General features: G+C 35.0%; 1 protein-coding gene across 1 annotated transcript; it reads right to left on the bottom strand.

Annotated features, from left to right (window-relative positions):
* Positions 1-4,398: 4,398 nt before the first annotated feature.
* On the bottom strand, positions 4,399-8,535 carry LOC135599098 (70 kDa peptidyl-prolyl isomerase-like). Its single transcript, XM_065093831.1, has 13 exons — positions 8,186-8,535; positions 7,974-8,060; positions 6,642-6,902; positions 6,488-6,562; positions 6,326-6,406; positions 6,047-6,241; positions 5,883-5,972; positions 5,623-5,798; positions 5,414-5,539; positions 5,172-5,318; positions 4,967-5,094; positions 4,766-4,886; positions 4,399-4,671 (listed from the first exon to the last, which is right to left on the bottom strand). The coding sequence occupies exons 1-13, from the start codon at positions 8,376-8,378 to the stop codon at positions 4,606-4,608; spliced, it is 1,746 nt and encodes a 581-aa protein (XP_064949903.1). The 5' UTR covers positions 8,379-8,535; the 3' UTR covers positions 4,399-4,605.
* Positions 8,536-16,633: the final 8,098 nt, after the last annotated feature.

Genomic DNA, 16,633 nt, shown 5'->3' with positions numbered 1-16,633 from the left:
ATGTTATAAAGGTAGATAGATTTAGCATCATAAATAAAAATCTACTTCGTCGAATGAGATGTTTATTTAGAAATGGAACGTGGGTTAGAATGTCTAGAAGAACCGATCCCCCTCAACCTGAACCAGAACCAGAAACACCAATCTTTAGGGGTACTCAATCTCCTCCCAATGGTCCCTTTGAGGAAACACATCCATTTGAGCAAGTTCCTACATCATCTATCGAAGACATAGGGATTCGAATGGATCACTTTGAACAAAGACAATATCGACTTGAACATCGCCAAGATCAAATCCTATCTGAGCTACAACAAATTCATCGATAATTTGACTCCTTATTTAGGCATTTTAAATTTTCACCTCCTGAATGAGCTTATATATGTAAATGTGATCACAATTTCTTCTTGTCTTGTTGTAACAATTATTTTATTGTAAACTCTTTATGTTACTCATCTTGATCACAATACCCCTTGCCTTGATAACTACTAATCCTTGATATATTTTACTTAATGTATTATTTGATGAGCAAATGCAGAGTTAGGAATATTAATATAGATTGAACATCGTTTTCGGATTTTCCTTGAATCTTTTTACGTTACTCGTTTTCAAATTTTTCTTGATCACTTAAGTTTCACGTTGAGATTGAATACTTCTATAACATGCTTACTTTATAAGTTGAAAATTTTGTGCTAGGTTTCAATCGAACCCTAAGATATCTCATCTCAAAGCAGTTAAAAGAATACTTAGATATCTTAAAGGTACCATAAATCTAGGATTATGGTATCAAAATCTGAGAATTTTGAGTTAATTGCTTATGCTGATGCCGATTTTGTAGGGTGTAGACTAGATAGAAAAAGCACATCAGAAACATGTTAATTTTTGGGACATTCCCTTATTTCCTAATCATCTAAGAAACAAAACTCGGTTGCACTATCAACAACCGAAGCTGAGTATATTGCAGCTAGTGCATACTGTGCACAAGCTGTGTGGATGAAAAATACCTTAGAAGATTATAAAGTCCATCTTAAAAACATTCCCATTAAATGTGATAACACAAGTACAATATGTTTAACAAAGAATCTCATTCAACACTCAAGAACAAAACATATTGATATTAGACATCAGTTTATACGAGATCATGTCACTAATCATGATGTAATCATAGAGTTCATTGATACTAAGCATCAACTAGCTGATATTTTTACAAAACCTCTAAGTGAAGAACAATTTGATTTCATTAGAAGAGAATTAGGAATGTTAATGTGTCCGAATACATGAACTTGTTAAGATTATTTTTTGACTTTCTTGATTTAATGATCACTTAATTGTCACGATGATTTTATATGATTACATGTCTTAATAACATGTTGGAAATTATGTGTTTTGAATACAAATATTTCCATGATGATAAGAATGTTTTATCTTTATGATTATGTTTAAAAATCTATAGCAAAACCATATCCGAATGTATGAAAGTGTTAAATTTCATTTTCGGATCTTCTTGATCCTAACAATCGGATTTTCTCGATACATTATTCTCTTCTTAATAAACATATGTCATATCGAGTTTTGATTCACATTATTGATTTTTGACATATGGAATCAACTAGCAAATACATCTCTCATAGACTTATCATGTGAAAAATATCTTTCGAGAAATGGATTTGACGATTCCTTCTTTTATCTTTTGAGAAATAGTTTTACGTGCAAGGATTTGATTCACACACATATCTTGATTCTTATAAAAATAAAGCATTCTTTAATATCTTATCAATTTTAACTTCATTCCAGTAAGCTCACAAATGACTTTCCTCCTTCATGCAAAAAGATAATAACAAATAAAAAGGAAGAAGTAATGAAAGTCATCTACATATCATGTTTTCCTTGAGATGTTTGTATAATTGGTATCCTATCACTCATTATTGAAAAATGACATAAACCTAGTTAAAATTTGCTTATATTGTTCTCCTTTTTGTTGATGGCAAAGGGGGAGAAATATATGAATTAATACTATGAGCCATATTTGAATGAGAAATATATGAATTGATGCTATGAGTGTCATATTTGAATTTGCTATATGAATTGATGCTATGAGTGTCATATTTGAATTTGAATTATGTTAAGATATCAAAAGCTTGCATCGAAATATATGATAAATTGGTGATAGAATTGTTATGATTGTCATATTTGCACTATGCCATATTTGCATTATGTTATTGCCATATTTGCACTATGTTAAGATATCTAGAGCTTACATCGTAATTCTACAAATTGATATCTTGTCATGTGATGAAATGCTATGATTGCTAAACACTTGAAATGTTTATATTATGTTAAGATATCAAGAACTTACATCGCAGTTTTACATGTTGATATCTTACCATAAGATGAATTGCTATGATTGCTATCTTTCACATTTGAAATGTAAAATCTGAAAATGGATGTCAAGCCTTGATATCATTTTTAGAGAAATACATCATGATAGGAATCATGATGGGAGTATTGATAAGGTTAAATGATCTTAACTTATTAATATGTCTCTTGAATTCAAAGGCTTTGAATTCAAGAATGACTTATAAGTATGGCATATAGATAGGGGGAGTAAAGGTTAACTCCGTTATCAATTGATTGTCATAATCAAAAAGGGGAAGATTGTTGAATCTCGGATTTTGATGATGAAGTCAATTGTCATTTGTTATCTAATTCATATGTTGAGATAAGTGTGTAGGATTAACTACGATGGAAGTAAGGCATGCAGCAGGAGTTGCGCCGGAGTCAAGACCATGATCACGTTGGGGGTTCGAGAGTTCGACAGAAGTCCGGACGGTCGTCGGAAGTTCTACGGGAACAAATCCGAGAAGTCCAGGAGCTTGCCAAAGAAGCTTGTCAGAACTCGCCAAGTGGATCGTCAAAAGTCCAAGATTGCTAGAAGTCCGCCGGAGCATCGCCGAGGGTTCGTCGGATGTTCGTCGAAAGTTCGTCGGAAGCTCGCCGGAAGAAGTGATTGACGCACCGGAGCAAGTTGCAGTATTAATGTCTTAAATATCGTAGTTAGCATATAGATTAAGTTAGGAATGGGAGGTGATCCCATTAACTTAATCTGGGGGCAATTGGGCCCTTGACAAACCCAAATTAGGCCGAATGGATCAGCCCATTCGGACTCAGAATTCCTGGCCGGTGGTGGCACTGCCTAGGAGACTTGGTCTCCCAGGAATTCTGGGCGGTAGTACCACCCTTGTCAGGCGGTGGTACCGTCGGTAGTTATTACTGCCAGCTGTGGTACCGCCTGAGTTCGGTCTCCGAGCGATGTCAGGCGGTAGTACCGCCCAGACTGAGCGGTAGTATCACTCAGTGACAGATGATAGGCGGTAGTACCGCCCAGTTATGGCGATAGTACCGCCAGGACCCCGAAAAACCTGGAGATGACACTTTTCATGTCTAAATTCAAACTGATTGGGGCCTATATAAACCCCACCCTTTCTACATGAAAGGGTAACCCGAAAGCTTGATCTTACTATGTGATTTTAGAGCTCAAAAGTATTGTAAAAGTCAAAAGTTCTCCTCCCTCTTTCTTCTAAGTTTTGATCATTCAAGAGATGAGAGAAAATTCTGTAAGGATTGTCTCCTAAGCCCGTCAAAAGGAGTGAAACTGTAAAAGGGTGGTTGGCCTTCGCCTATTGAAGGAAGGTCTCTAGTAGACGTCGGTGACCTCGTCGGAGGAGGAAGCCAAAAGTGGATGTAGGTCAAGATTGACTGAACCACTCTAAAATCGCGGTGCTCTTTGTTTTGCATTTATTCTTGCTGTTTACCTTACTGCAAACCTCCATATGTGCTTTACTTCCTCGTTACTTTTGCTGCACTCTTTTACGAACTCGCTTTCAAGTTAAGTTTCCGAAAACGATTTCATCGTACGAACGTAGTTTTTAAATCGACGAAAGTTTTTTCGCTGCACTAATTCACCCCCCCTCTTAATGCCACAAAAGTTTCTTCTAGCTTCACCTCATAATGCATTCAGAAAATGAATAGCCCAGTGTGAGATCTTGGCATTGAGCCTTCGTCGCTACTTAATGACGGCCTACTTATCATTTGATACGATTCATCGCACAAAACATATTTATTGGAGCCTTTTTCTTCTTCGTGCCTTTCCATCTCAAAGCTTTTAGAGAGAACTTTTATATAGTCCCCACATTGTCGAGGTCTAACGCATTGCTTAGCCTCACGTCTTCATTGCTACTAATGGCAACATGCTTGAGCCGAAAGATTTTGCTTTAGCCTGACACGTCTCATCTAGTTTTCAATCTTTCCATCTAGAGCTCTTATCCGATGAATACCTTATTTTTATTATATTTTTTTTAAAAGAAATCTATCTCAAGTGAAATTAGATGCGAGGAAAAACAAGAATAAAACACTAAAAACATTTTCTGACTTTTTTTGGTTTTACATATTATTAAATGCTAATTAGTACCACCAAACATGCTCAAACATGAAATTTCGGATAGCTTAGAAGCCAAGTCTGAAAGAAAAAGAAAGACTCGCAGCAGCACCCTACTCAGAAATCCACGGCTGTCGAACAGCGGCCATATAACAATATAGATCATACTTTGGACATCAGGCAGAAGCGTCGACACTCATTGGCTCCGTCTCTCGCTTGGATCCTGTTCTGCTTCCACCCTTCTGCAATCGGCCAACAAAATAAAACAACAGTCATTTGCATGCCTCTGTTTCTAAAACCACTAGCAACCAAGAAATAGAAGGAATGAAGCCTTACATTGGGCTCCACAGGCTCCAACTTGCTCATCTTGGCAAACATGTTCCCGTAAAACTTGGCGTCCTTCTTGTTGTACTCCCTCACTTTCTCCTTCAGAATCTTGTATTCCAGCTTCACATCTCTGGATTTGTTAGCATCAACTGTTAGTATTACTCATCTTGATTTAGCTTAACACTAATGGTTTCTAATAAATTAGGCTACCTGTTATTAGGATCAATTTCAAGTGCTTTCTTGATGTCCACCTCTGCCAAATCCAGATCAGCTAGCTGCATATAAGCTTGTGCCCTCCTGTACAGGGCCTTCACATTGCTGCTCTCAATCTCAAGCACCTAGTTCATTTGTCGGTCATGGTCAAATGTAGTATATTTGATACTTCTAGGTAGGTCAACCTGAACATTATACATACCTTAGTGCAAAGCTTTATTGCCTCTTTGTAGTCTTTGAGCTTCAACTTGCAGGCAGCATTATTAAGGCTGCAAGCAGCCTTGAGTGCTTTAGATTGTTTCTTCTCCTCCTCACTGAAGTTGTTATCATAATCTATGAACTTTGCCCCCTACAAACGAATTGAACAATCAAATAACGATGGCAGGTTCAATCGTATATCCGATAGCCTCACAAACTAAACAACTGATGGATCAATGAGCATACCTTTTCATATCTCTTTGAAGCTTTTGCATATTTCCCCAATTTGAACAATGCATTTCCCTCTTCTTTCTTCTTAGCAGCAGCTTCAATTTTCTCTGCATTGTCATTCATGTCCCACGATTCCTTTTCCTGTGAAGAATATATGATGCACTTTGATGCACAGATTTGATAGGTTATCTGCCAAATTTAAGCAACGGAATAAGATTCTATACCTTCACAAAAGATACAAGTTCAATCTCATAAACAACAGTGGCATTGGGAGGAACTACAGCCAGATCCTGCTTCGATCCAGTGGAGGAGAATGCATACTCAGGTGGGATTGTAACTAAGGCAATCTCCCCCTTTTTCATGGTTGTCACAGTGCGATCAAGACCATCGATAACTTGTTCTATCAATGACATCATGAATCAATTATATTAAACTCACATTGTTATAACACAGCACAGAAAATCACAAACAAAAGAATTAATACCTTCATCAGTCTTGAACTCAAACGGTTCCTGGTCATCATGTCCCTTCTTCACAAAAACTGTCCCATCTTGTAGCTTGCCGATCAGTTTCACTGGCATTATCATAATAAATTATTAGAGTTTAAGCTACAGGAAGTAACACAAAAATTGTGATGTTAATCTAAACCTCTGACAACAGCTCCATCATTTGGTCGTTCATAGCCTTCTCCTTCCTTGAGAATTTTCTTTAGAATCTTCTTATCATCTCCTATCTCTGTAACTGTCTTCCAAGAAAATAATTCAAGCTCCACCTGAAGAGATGCATTTGGTGGCACTGCACACTCATCGCCAGAGGCTGATCTACCCTTCTCACCAAAAGCATCTGTCCTCCAAAGCATATAAAAACAATTCATTAGAATGATAACATGTGTTAGTAAAAGATCAGCAAAAGAAGCCTCATGCTTACACTGTGGTCTCACTGTGAGGAGCACTTTTTCAGCTTTCTTCATGGTCTTCACGGCTTTAGCTAGTGCAGGACAGAAGAAACCTGCCACAAAAAGGTAATTCAGTGAGCAAACATTACCACCACCGCTCTAATAGTTCCTGCAGCCACATAACTGACACCTACCATCTTTGACTGTGAACTCAACTCCATCAGACTTTGATATTACTGTTCCATCCTCAAGCCGTGCTTCATATTTCACTGAGCAAATTGAAGAAAGTTGTTACTGTTCATACTAAAACCACAGCAAGAAAACAAGTGATCAACGAACAGCACATACCAAGTACTTCATCCAGATCTTTTGGATTCTCCCACTTCTCTCCTTCCTTCAGAATCTTCTTGATTATTCCTCCATCTTTGCATATGTCCTTAATGCTAGACCACGAGAGCAGCTCAACATCGAACTGGAGTATGGCATTGGGTGGGATGGTGGGGGGAGAACCAGACTCACCATAAGCCAACTCAGGAGGTATAGTGAAGATGGCATTTTCACCCTTCTTCATAGTCTTAATACCTTGATCCCATCCCTTTATTACTTGCCCTGAAAGAAATAGAAAAAACCAGAAAGGATCATGTGGTGAATGTTCTGTAGAAGAGGACAAATATAAGAAAATGTACAAAGATGCATATCAAGAAATTTAAAAAGGCAATATTGCCAGATGCATGCCCAGTAGACCAATCAAATTAGCATATAAATAAGAAATTGGATTCTTGCTTCAACAAAATGGTACGCAATGGAAAAGGAAACAAACTAATGACTACAAACAAACTACTAGTCAAGCCAATGATAGGAGAAATAATATATCAAAGTTGGATAACCAAATCCTCAGAGCCAAAGTCCACTGCCTTTAAAAGGTGCAGGAAGAACATCAATCGATGATGGGCATATAGTTAGAAGACAAATTCAGCAAATTCTTCAATCACTATAATGCAAAATAATGGTACCACATATCATGGCTGGCATTCCTGTAGTTCTTTTAATCACAGGAATGCTTATCCAAATATCAAAGCATCACTTCTTATGCTAATTTCTCAAACCTGCTTGGTCATTATACCTTGCCAACCAATCCAGTGATTTAAAGTGACGTATACTATCTAACCATCGAAAAATTTCTTTAAATTCTCGTTTCACCTCACAACTCAGACGGCTAAAAAGCAACATATGGTTGCATCTGATCGGTAATAATTTTAAGAACATTGAAGGACTAATATTTCCCTTCCATTTCCTAGGACCGGGAAATTCAACAGAAGTTTAAATTCAATATCAGACAAACTGTGAAATCCAAATGGTCAAGAAATAACAGGAAAGCAACAAACCAAATCTATCAGCCCTATTTGTTAACTAGGCATCACAATCACAAGTAGTCATCTCCCACAAACCGACGTACCTAACGTTCAAGCCAAAAGAATAAATTTCACACTGAAGTCATAGATCTATGAATAAGACTCTTTTTTTTTTTTTCGTAAACATAAATCCGCATCCGAAAGTATTATTATACAAACAAGACTAATGTAAAAGGGCGAAATCCACAGAATACTACTTGTAAAAAAAAAAAAAAGAAAGAGGTCGTGGAATAAGACAGAAAAATTTTCCGAATCAAAGAGTCCTCACCTTGCCCGAGCTTGAACTTGAATGGGGTGCCTCGATCACGGCTGGAATCGAACTTAGTCCCGTCAAGCAGCGTCCCGGTGTAATGCACTGACACCAAAATCCACCAGATGAACCAAAATCACATCCCAACTGATCCAAAAAAAAAGGGGCAATAATCGGAGGATAAAATACACAAATCAGATTCTATGATCAGATCCATCTAATCCGCATACCTTCGACCTCGTCGCCGACCTCGGGGGTGTCCCACCCGTCACCCTCCTTGACGAGCTTCTTCTTAAGCCCCTGCTTCCCGATCTCCTTCTCTTCGCCGACCTTGAGGACGGGGGCGTCATCGTCGGGGAGATCCATCATGCCGTTGGGATCGCCCATCATGTCCTCGGTCGGCATGTCGAACTCCTCGTCCATGACCGTGGCAGATCGGAGACGCGGGATGGATTCAACGAGAGCAAGCGAGCGAGCGGCAGGAATGAGATTTGGGGAAGTGAAAGAAGGGTTTTTATAGGGGGCGAGGGGTTTCCCGAGACTTCCAAGGGCCGTGATGCTTCCAGAGAGATATTTGCTTGTGTGCCGTTTGTGGCAAATGATATGCTTTCGAGGTTAGGGTCTTCGGCTTGCGGATATAAGCGTGGGCCGAAAACTAACGGATGGTGGGGCCTTCTAGGCCCATATTTGTAGAAGAGACCGTCACAAAGCTCTTATTCTTTTTTTTTTTTTCTCTCTTTCAAAATTATGTGAAAAATTAAGATGTATGTACCAAAAAGAAATTTTTATTATTGATATTTTATTTTTATTTTAAATCATTCGAAATAAAATATAATGTGTTCGCCGTCTTAGATGGCCTCTTCGTCACTTACTCTTATTCACGTTGTCAAAATTTTGATATTTGGTAGGTATCAAGGTTTTGAAATGAAATATCCAAGTGCAATTTGATATTACAAAACTAGATGTAAGATATGATACTTGAAATCCTAACAAACAAGGAAGAAAAACCAAATTAGATATAATGTTCTCAATCATGTTTAAGTGATGCAATTTTCTCATTTTTTCTGATTTGTTCTAATATTTTAATTTTAATTTTTTACACACTGAGTCACTAAAACATACTTGTTCATACTTAATATCTTTTTATATTATATTTAATAGATAAATTTTATTTTTAGGCATTTTTGGATGCTGTGAATTATACTGTTTTTAACTATAACTTACTTATTCACTATTTCACTAATCCAAATCATAGTAACCATCAATTGTTGATACATTATGGCATGCTGTTGTATTAAAATTATAACAGAAAATTATATCATTGTTGTTCCATGCATTTGAATACTATGCAAGCTTTCCATTTACTAAAATCAAGTTTATCAAGCAAAGAGAATTCCTTGAAGGAACACAATATTGTTACTATGCTTTCTCATGCATGCAAGTATAAGTAGTATTCGGAATCTTATGAGTTATTAGAATCTCATAAGATACTTGATGGCATCAATATGTGCAATGATAATTTTGAAAACATTACTATGAATTAATGTCGAACACATTTATGAGGCTTTATCAGAATTCCTTTAAATTACATTCGTGATAGAAAAAAAATAAGCATGAAACATAATTATTTTATGAAAAAAAAGAGGATTGGATCCCTTGACTAGCTTATATATAGATTTATGGCTATCTATCAAATATAGACATTTTTTAAGCTTCATAAGGCACATATCAAAAAATACCAATTGTTTGTGAGAACATCAGTCCAAGGATTTTAATGTATGCAGTCACCAATGCTTATTCTTAGACAATCATGACTGGAGGTAAGTTTAATTCATGTTTAAAATATAAGTTACTTACAGTTAGTTTGATTCATGCTTCTCCCATGTTGTTTAAAGCATAAAGTATAATTTTTGAGATATCTCTTTGATGGAATCAATTTATTTGATTCAATAATGAATTTTATTCCATCTTGTATTCTCTTATATTTGTTTCACAATCACTTTGTCATGTTCATGTTTTTCTCTATTCAACCATTAAAAATGTTAATAATAAGTTTATCAGTTTTGATAATTCACTACTACTTAGTAAGAGAAAATGATTTCTAAGGTATGTCTATAATTAAGTTGATTATTCTTGAAATTATAAAGTGAATTTTTGTCATATATAAAAGTTTTTTATGCCCTGGGTTTTAATAGAGACAATAGTTGATGTTTTGATCAAACAAATAATCATGTCAGGCACATTGTGGTTGTTTTTATTATATGATTTGTAATTAACAAGTTTTATGGATTAATTAAAGTTATGCTTTGCAATTTTCAGAAGATTATATAGTTTATTGTGCAGGTGCTTTATGTGATTTTAGTTATTTCTTGTCCTATGCAGCATCACAAGGAATTAGTTGATGATCTTACTATAAGATGTCTTATAAAAATCAATATTTATGATATTAATTGATTGGTAGTCACATATATTGTAAAGTAATTATATTAATATTCTAGCTTTCTTTTGTGAGTGAGACAATTAATTAAAGATATTAAAATAAATAAAAAATAAGTTTAAAATAAAATTTAAATATTTTCTTTTTTGTTTATGAAGGGCTCATCTCCTCGTATTTAAAAGGAGTTCTTTTTCTTTCTCTTATTTATCACCGAGCCTTGAGTGAAAACCACCGAGGAGATAGGGACCTCCTTTACTAAAAATTAAAATTTTATATTTTAATTTTTAAAATTTTTTAAGTGTTTAGATTAAGTCCAGATATATTCATGTTGTATTTAATTTAATTTTTTTAATTATTTTCGAATTTTAATGTCATGATTCATGATTCTTATCTTTACTGATTTAAAAGTTTTGAATCATATATAAAATAATAATAATAAATAAATAAAATAATGATATTCATGCTATTTGATGCTATATTGAATTATCTTTGGTGAAATTTATTTGTAATGCTTAATTATTTCATCATGATCATTTGTAGTTATAATATATGGATTTAATTATTTGATCTTTATGTTTGCACGATGAAATTTAATTACTTGGAATACTTAAGTATTTAATGAATTTATCATGATCGATTGCAATTTTTTCATGTTAGTTTGACTATTTAGTGAAATTACAGTCATTATTATTAATAATCCTTACTTTCTATATTAATTTAGTTAATTATTGATGTTGTAAAAATAATTAAAAAAAATTAAAATTGATTTGAAATAGAGGATTGGGTTTGACTCGAGTTAGGCAATTGACTCAACTTGATCAACCTCCTAGTATGCACGTTGATCCGATACTTTATAACTACAAACGATGCGGTTTGATGTAAGTTGGCTCAACCCTGTAGCTTGATCCGACCTGACCTCGACCAAGTGGCCCAGAACTCAATCAAGTTTAAATTAGATGAAATTAAGGGAGTTTGATCCTAGCTAAATTAAGCCTTGTTTAAATCAATTAGATCAATTTAGCTAGTGTTTAGGGGGGCTATTAGTGTATGATCATTTACAATATGATGTTTGAATGGTTATTAATGACTTTGAGATGCTTAATGAATTTATTTCATCTCGAGATTGAAATATTGGTGTGATAGTTTAGTTATGGATGCATATTTTCTCATATGTTTCAGAGTTGCTTGATAAGGGTTCAATGTTTATTGAATTGTTTTGTCTTATTTCTTTTATTTTTCATAATAACCCCCTTTAGTAGTATATCAGATTTCTATAGATAGCACACATTTCTCTATTGTTAGGTAGCACAACTTGGCTACAATATCACTTACGCATGATAGCAAAGCTTGTTGTCTACCTGCCAGCTTTAGTTTTGAACCATGTTTAAGTTGTAATAAACTTTTAGAATTTTTATTTTCAATAAGGTGATGCTAACTATTGCTTTAGATATAGAGTGTGGAAAGATGTAGTACTTTTGTATTGTGAATTTTTTTTTTGAGATGTAACAATTTTAATATGGACCATTTGCTTCATAGCATAAAGTTGATTATTTTTCTTAATTTTATAATTTTTTCATTTTTATTAATGATATTCAGTGATGATAACTTTTATGATTAGAAAGAAAAAGTTTTATTTTTCTTGGGTGCATGAATCTTGACTTGGTGCTTCTTATGGATAACCATCTTATTCTCATCGAATCAAGTATGTCACTTAAAAAAATAATATATAAATAATATAAATAGTTCAATCACTTTAGTATGATTTTTATTAAATCTCATATCAGTACAAGAGTATCTATTCTTAAATGCAAAAAGGTGAATATTTTTATGAAAGTTATCAAAAAATAATTTATAATTTCTGATAAGACACTAGGTAAAACTCTTAAGAATGAAATTTGATAATTCCCAAGGTGTATATGAGAATATAGTGAAAATTAGGGACATTGCTACTACCCAACTTAACTCAAAGGTTTTATGTCTTTTCTAGTTCATTTCATATTAAAATTTCTTCTTATGAAATTGGGTTCATTTAACGTTTCTATAACACATAAGAAAATAATGATAACCTTCCGACTATTTCTGCACAAGAGAAAGAAAGTTGAGATATAAAAAGCTTAATGAAACAAAAAATACTGCTCATCTAGCGATTCACAAGAGAGGCTAAGTTGTGTCTATAAGAAAAAAAAAAAAAAAAAAATCAACACAACATCATGGTAACAAAGTTCTGTACTTCTTTTGCAAGGAGAAGAGATACATAAAGGATTATTAAAATACAAAAGTTGTTTTGAAAACAGTGTTGATATATATTTAGTGTGGTATGAATCATTTATTATTGATGCTTAATTCTTACTGTATAATCCATATTGTAAAAGTTTTTTTTCGGATTTTGATGATTAAACCAATGTTATGATCTAATCTACATTTTGAGTGATGCAGGCTAGCTTTGATCAGGAAAAATAATTAAAGTAGGAAGAATCAATGTTGGGCCAGAGTACAGCATGTTAGAATATTGGATTTCAAGCCGAAGGATCGGTTGACGTGTCAGTAGAAGGCTTCGTACTATGAGTTTGGGCATTGGGCCTAGAAGAGCTGACATTACGCCAAGGAGATCAGAGTTGCGGAGGTCAACATGTTATTGAGCCAAAGGTCGCAAAAGAGGATGATGCGCTGAATGATTGAATGAAGCGCCAATGAACCAATGACATGCCGAACAACATGTGATTAATGTTTTGTAATAATTATCTAGATCGAAGTAGTTTTAGTTATAATTTAGTTAATTTAGAATGTAATTAAGCCAACTCAATTAGGGGCGAATTGAGCCCAAGTAAGGCTATTTTGGGCCAAGATAAAGGCCCATTCAGTAATCCAAAACTTGGGTCAGGTGATGGCACTATCGGTCTAGGCGGTGGCACCGCTAGTGACTCAATTCCGAGGTACAGTCTCGAAGACTGTTCAGGCAGTAGTATCGCTAGATTGAGCGGTGGTACTGCCTAGTGTTAGTACTGCAGGCAGTGGTACCGCTAGTACCCAAAAACTATTGAATCTCATATTTTGATGATAAAACCAATTGATACTATTTATGATTTGATCTGCGTTTTGAGTGACGTCGGAAGCTTCAGTTAGGGAGAGATAATTAAAGCAGGAAGAATCATGTTGGGCCGGAGAGAAACATGTTACAAAATTAGATGTCGAAATAGAGAATCGATCGATGTATCGACAAAAGGCTTCGGACCATGGGTTCAGGCATCGGACCAAGAAGAGTGAAAATTACGCTAAGGATATCAGAGTTACGGAGGTCAACTGGCTGATTGGGCGATAGGCTACAAGAGAGGACGATATACCGAAGAATCAAACGAAGCATTGATGAACTAATAATATGCCCAATAACATGATTCAAGCTTTGTAATAATTGTTTAGATTAAAGTTGGTTTTAATTGTGCAGGATTAACTATAACATGTTAGGATCAAGAGCGATACTATGAGGGGGGACGGGGGGGGGTGTGTGAATTAGTACAACAAAAAATCACCAATTTCATAAAATATTTATTTCTATTCATACCATTTCGAAAGGATGTTGAATTTGAGAGCTTTCGTAAAAATGTAAAGAGAAGCTTAAAGAGATTTGCAGTAATGTAAATAGCACAAAAAGATAAGAAAACAAGAATTTAGAGTAGTTCGATCGATGTGACCTACATCCACTTCAGATTCCTTCTCCGTCAAGGTTACCGATGTTCACTAAAGGCATTCCTTCAATAAGCGATGACCAACCACCTTTTACAGCTCTTTCTCCTTTTGATGGGTTTAGGAGATAACCCTTACAAGCCTCACTCCTCTTTCTTGGATGTTTACAAAGCTAAGAGAGGGAGGGGAGGACTCTTTCTCACTTTTACAACACTTAACACCCCAAAAATTCAAGAATATGTTAAACACTTTCGTGTCCTTTCATACAGAAAAGGGTAAGATTTTATAGGCCCCAATAACTTCAAAATTAGAGCAAAAAAGTGTCACATCCCCAGATTTCAAGGTATTGGCGATACCACCATCATTACTGGGCAGTACTACAGCTTGTAGCCTGACACTGGACGGTACGACCACCTGACAAAGCTTAGAGACCGAACTTTGGCGGTACCACCGCTTAACAGGGGCGGTACCACCGCTTGACAAGGGCGATACCACCGCTAGCAACATTAACTGCTAGTGGTACCACCACCTAGTCTGGGTGGTACCACCGCCCAGACCACCTGGGAGAGTGGGTCTCCCAGGCGGTGCCACCGCCAGCCATGATTTTAAGGGCTGAATGGGCTATTCAATCCGACCTAATTCAGCCCTATTAAGGGCCCAGTTGGCCCCTAATTAAGTTAGTGGGATTACCTCCCAATCCTAACTCAATTTTTGGTCTAACTACAATAACTAAGACATAATTAAAACACTCTTATCCCGGTACGTCAATTGCTCTACCGACGAGCTTCCGGCGATCTTCCGATAAATTTTCGACGAACTCCCGGCAATGTTCCGGCGGACTCCCGGCAAGCTCCTGGATTTTACGATGATCTTCTTGGTGAGTTCTAACGAGCTTCTTTAGCAAACTCCTAGACTTCTCGGTTGGTTACGACAGAACTTCCGATGAACTCTTGAACTCCTAATGAGATCTCAATCTTGACTCTAGCACAACACCTGCTTTATGTCTTACTGCTATCGTAGTTAATCATACACAATTTTCTCAATATATAGATTAGATCAAACAATTTGTAATTGATTTCATCAGCAAAATTTGAGATTTAATAATCTCCCCCTTTTTGATAATGACAATCAATTGATGACGGAGTTAACTTTAACTCCCCTTATCTATATGCCATATTTGAGAAAAGACATTCTTGAATCCAAGGCCTTTGAATTCAAGTATCAAACCGATAAGTTAAGTTCATTTAAACTTATCAACATGCACATCATGATTCCTATCATGATTTAATATTCTTAAAATATGATACCACGTATTTATCAATAAAAATGATGTCAAGGCATGACATCCATTTTCAAGTCTAATGATAGACATCATCATTTCAAGTATGATATGTATTTCAAATATGAAACATAGCAAGATGACAAAGATAGTAATCCATCATTCCATGGCAAGATATCAATTGTAAAATAGCAAGCTAAGCTCAAGATATCTTACCATAATGAAAGACATTTATCTATAATGCATATGAAGTACATTTTGATATGTTTCAAGCATTTGTGATATGTTGCAATGTATATGACGATTCCAATTATATTTCAAGCATACCACAAAGCATACAAGTGTTTGTGATAAGCATTTACAATAAGATACATTGCATATAACTACAATGTCAATTTGACATCAATTTACCATATTTTGGTATTATTTTTCTCCCTTTGTCATCAACAAAAAGGAAAACAATTTAACAATATAAGTGTGGTAAAAAAAATTTCAAGTATCAAACTAATTTATCTAATCGATATTGCATCGTTGCATGGTAACATTCACAAATTCATAACATCAAAACTTATCAATATTAAAGTGATAGATTCCATCAACTTCTCCCCCTTTGTCATTAAGACATTTGCACGAAGGAGAGGAAGGAAAGTAAGGAGGAAATCCATTAAGAACCAAATTTATGAAGTCAAAAACACTAAATAAGTTTCTGTTAAAACATACTTTAATAAAAGAGAATGGATTCATGAAAAGGATCATACGAAATCAAATCTATATTCCTTCAAGTGATTATCATGTACTAAAATTTATCTTTCAAGGATCAAGATATCCAATGGAATTTATAAAATTCATATTTCATGAGAAGAATAAGAAGAGGAGCGTCATATGAAATAGAAATTCATAAGTCAAATCCATTTCTCATTAAAAATTCATAAGAGATAAACCCATGAGAGATGTATTTGTCAATGAAATCCATGAAGTGATTAAGTGTATCAAAACTCATTAAGTGATGGAGCAAGGGTATGAAATAAACTTGATACCAAGGAAGATAAAAACGAAACAGATTCATGAAAGCCCCATTCATGAAATACATTAAGAGAAGGATAGTCCGAAAAAGAAATACAACAAACTCATGCATTCGGACAATTTAGCATTCCTAACTCCCTTCTAATAAAATCAAATTGTTCTTCACTTAAAGGTTTTGTAAAGATTTCAGCTAATTGATGTTTCGTATCAATAAACTCTTGGATTACATCATGATTATTGACATGATCTCATATAAAG

Source organism: Musa acuminata, chromosome BXJ2-1, assembly GCF_036884655.1.
Source record: "Musa acuminata AAA Group cultivar baxijiao chromosome BXJ2-1, Cavendish_Baxijiao_AAA, whole genome shotgun sequence".
Classification (NCBI taxonomy): domain Eukaryota; kingdom Viridiplantae; phylum Streptophyta; class Magnoliopsida; order Zingiberales; family Musaceae; genus Musa; species Musa acuminata.
Note: the sequence above shows the minus strand (reverse complement) of the source record. Positions and strands in the feature narration are given on the sequence as shown.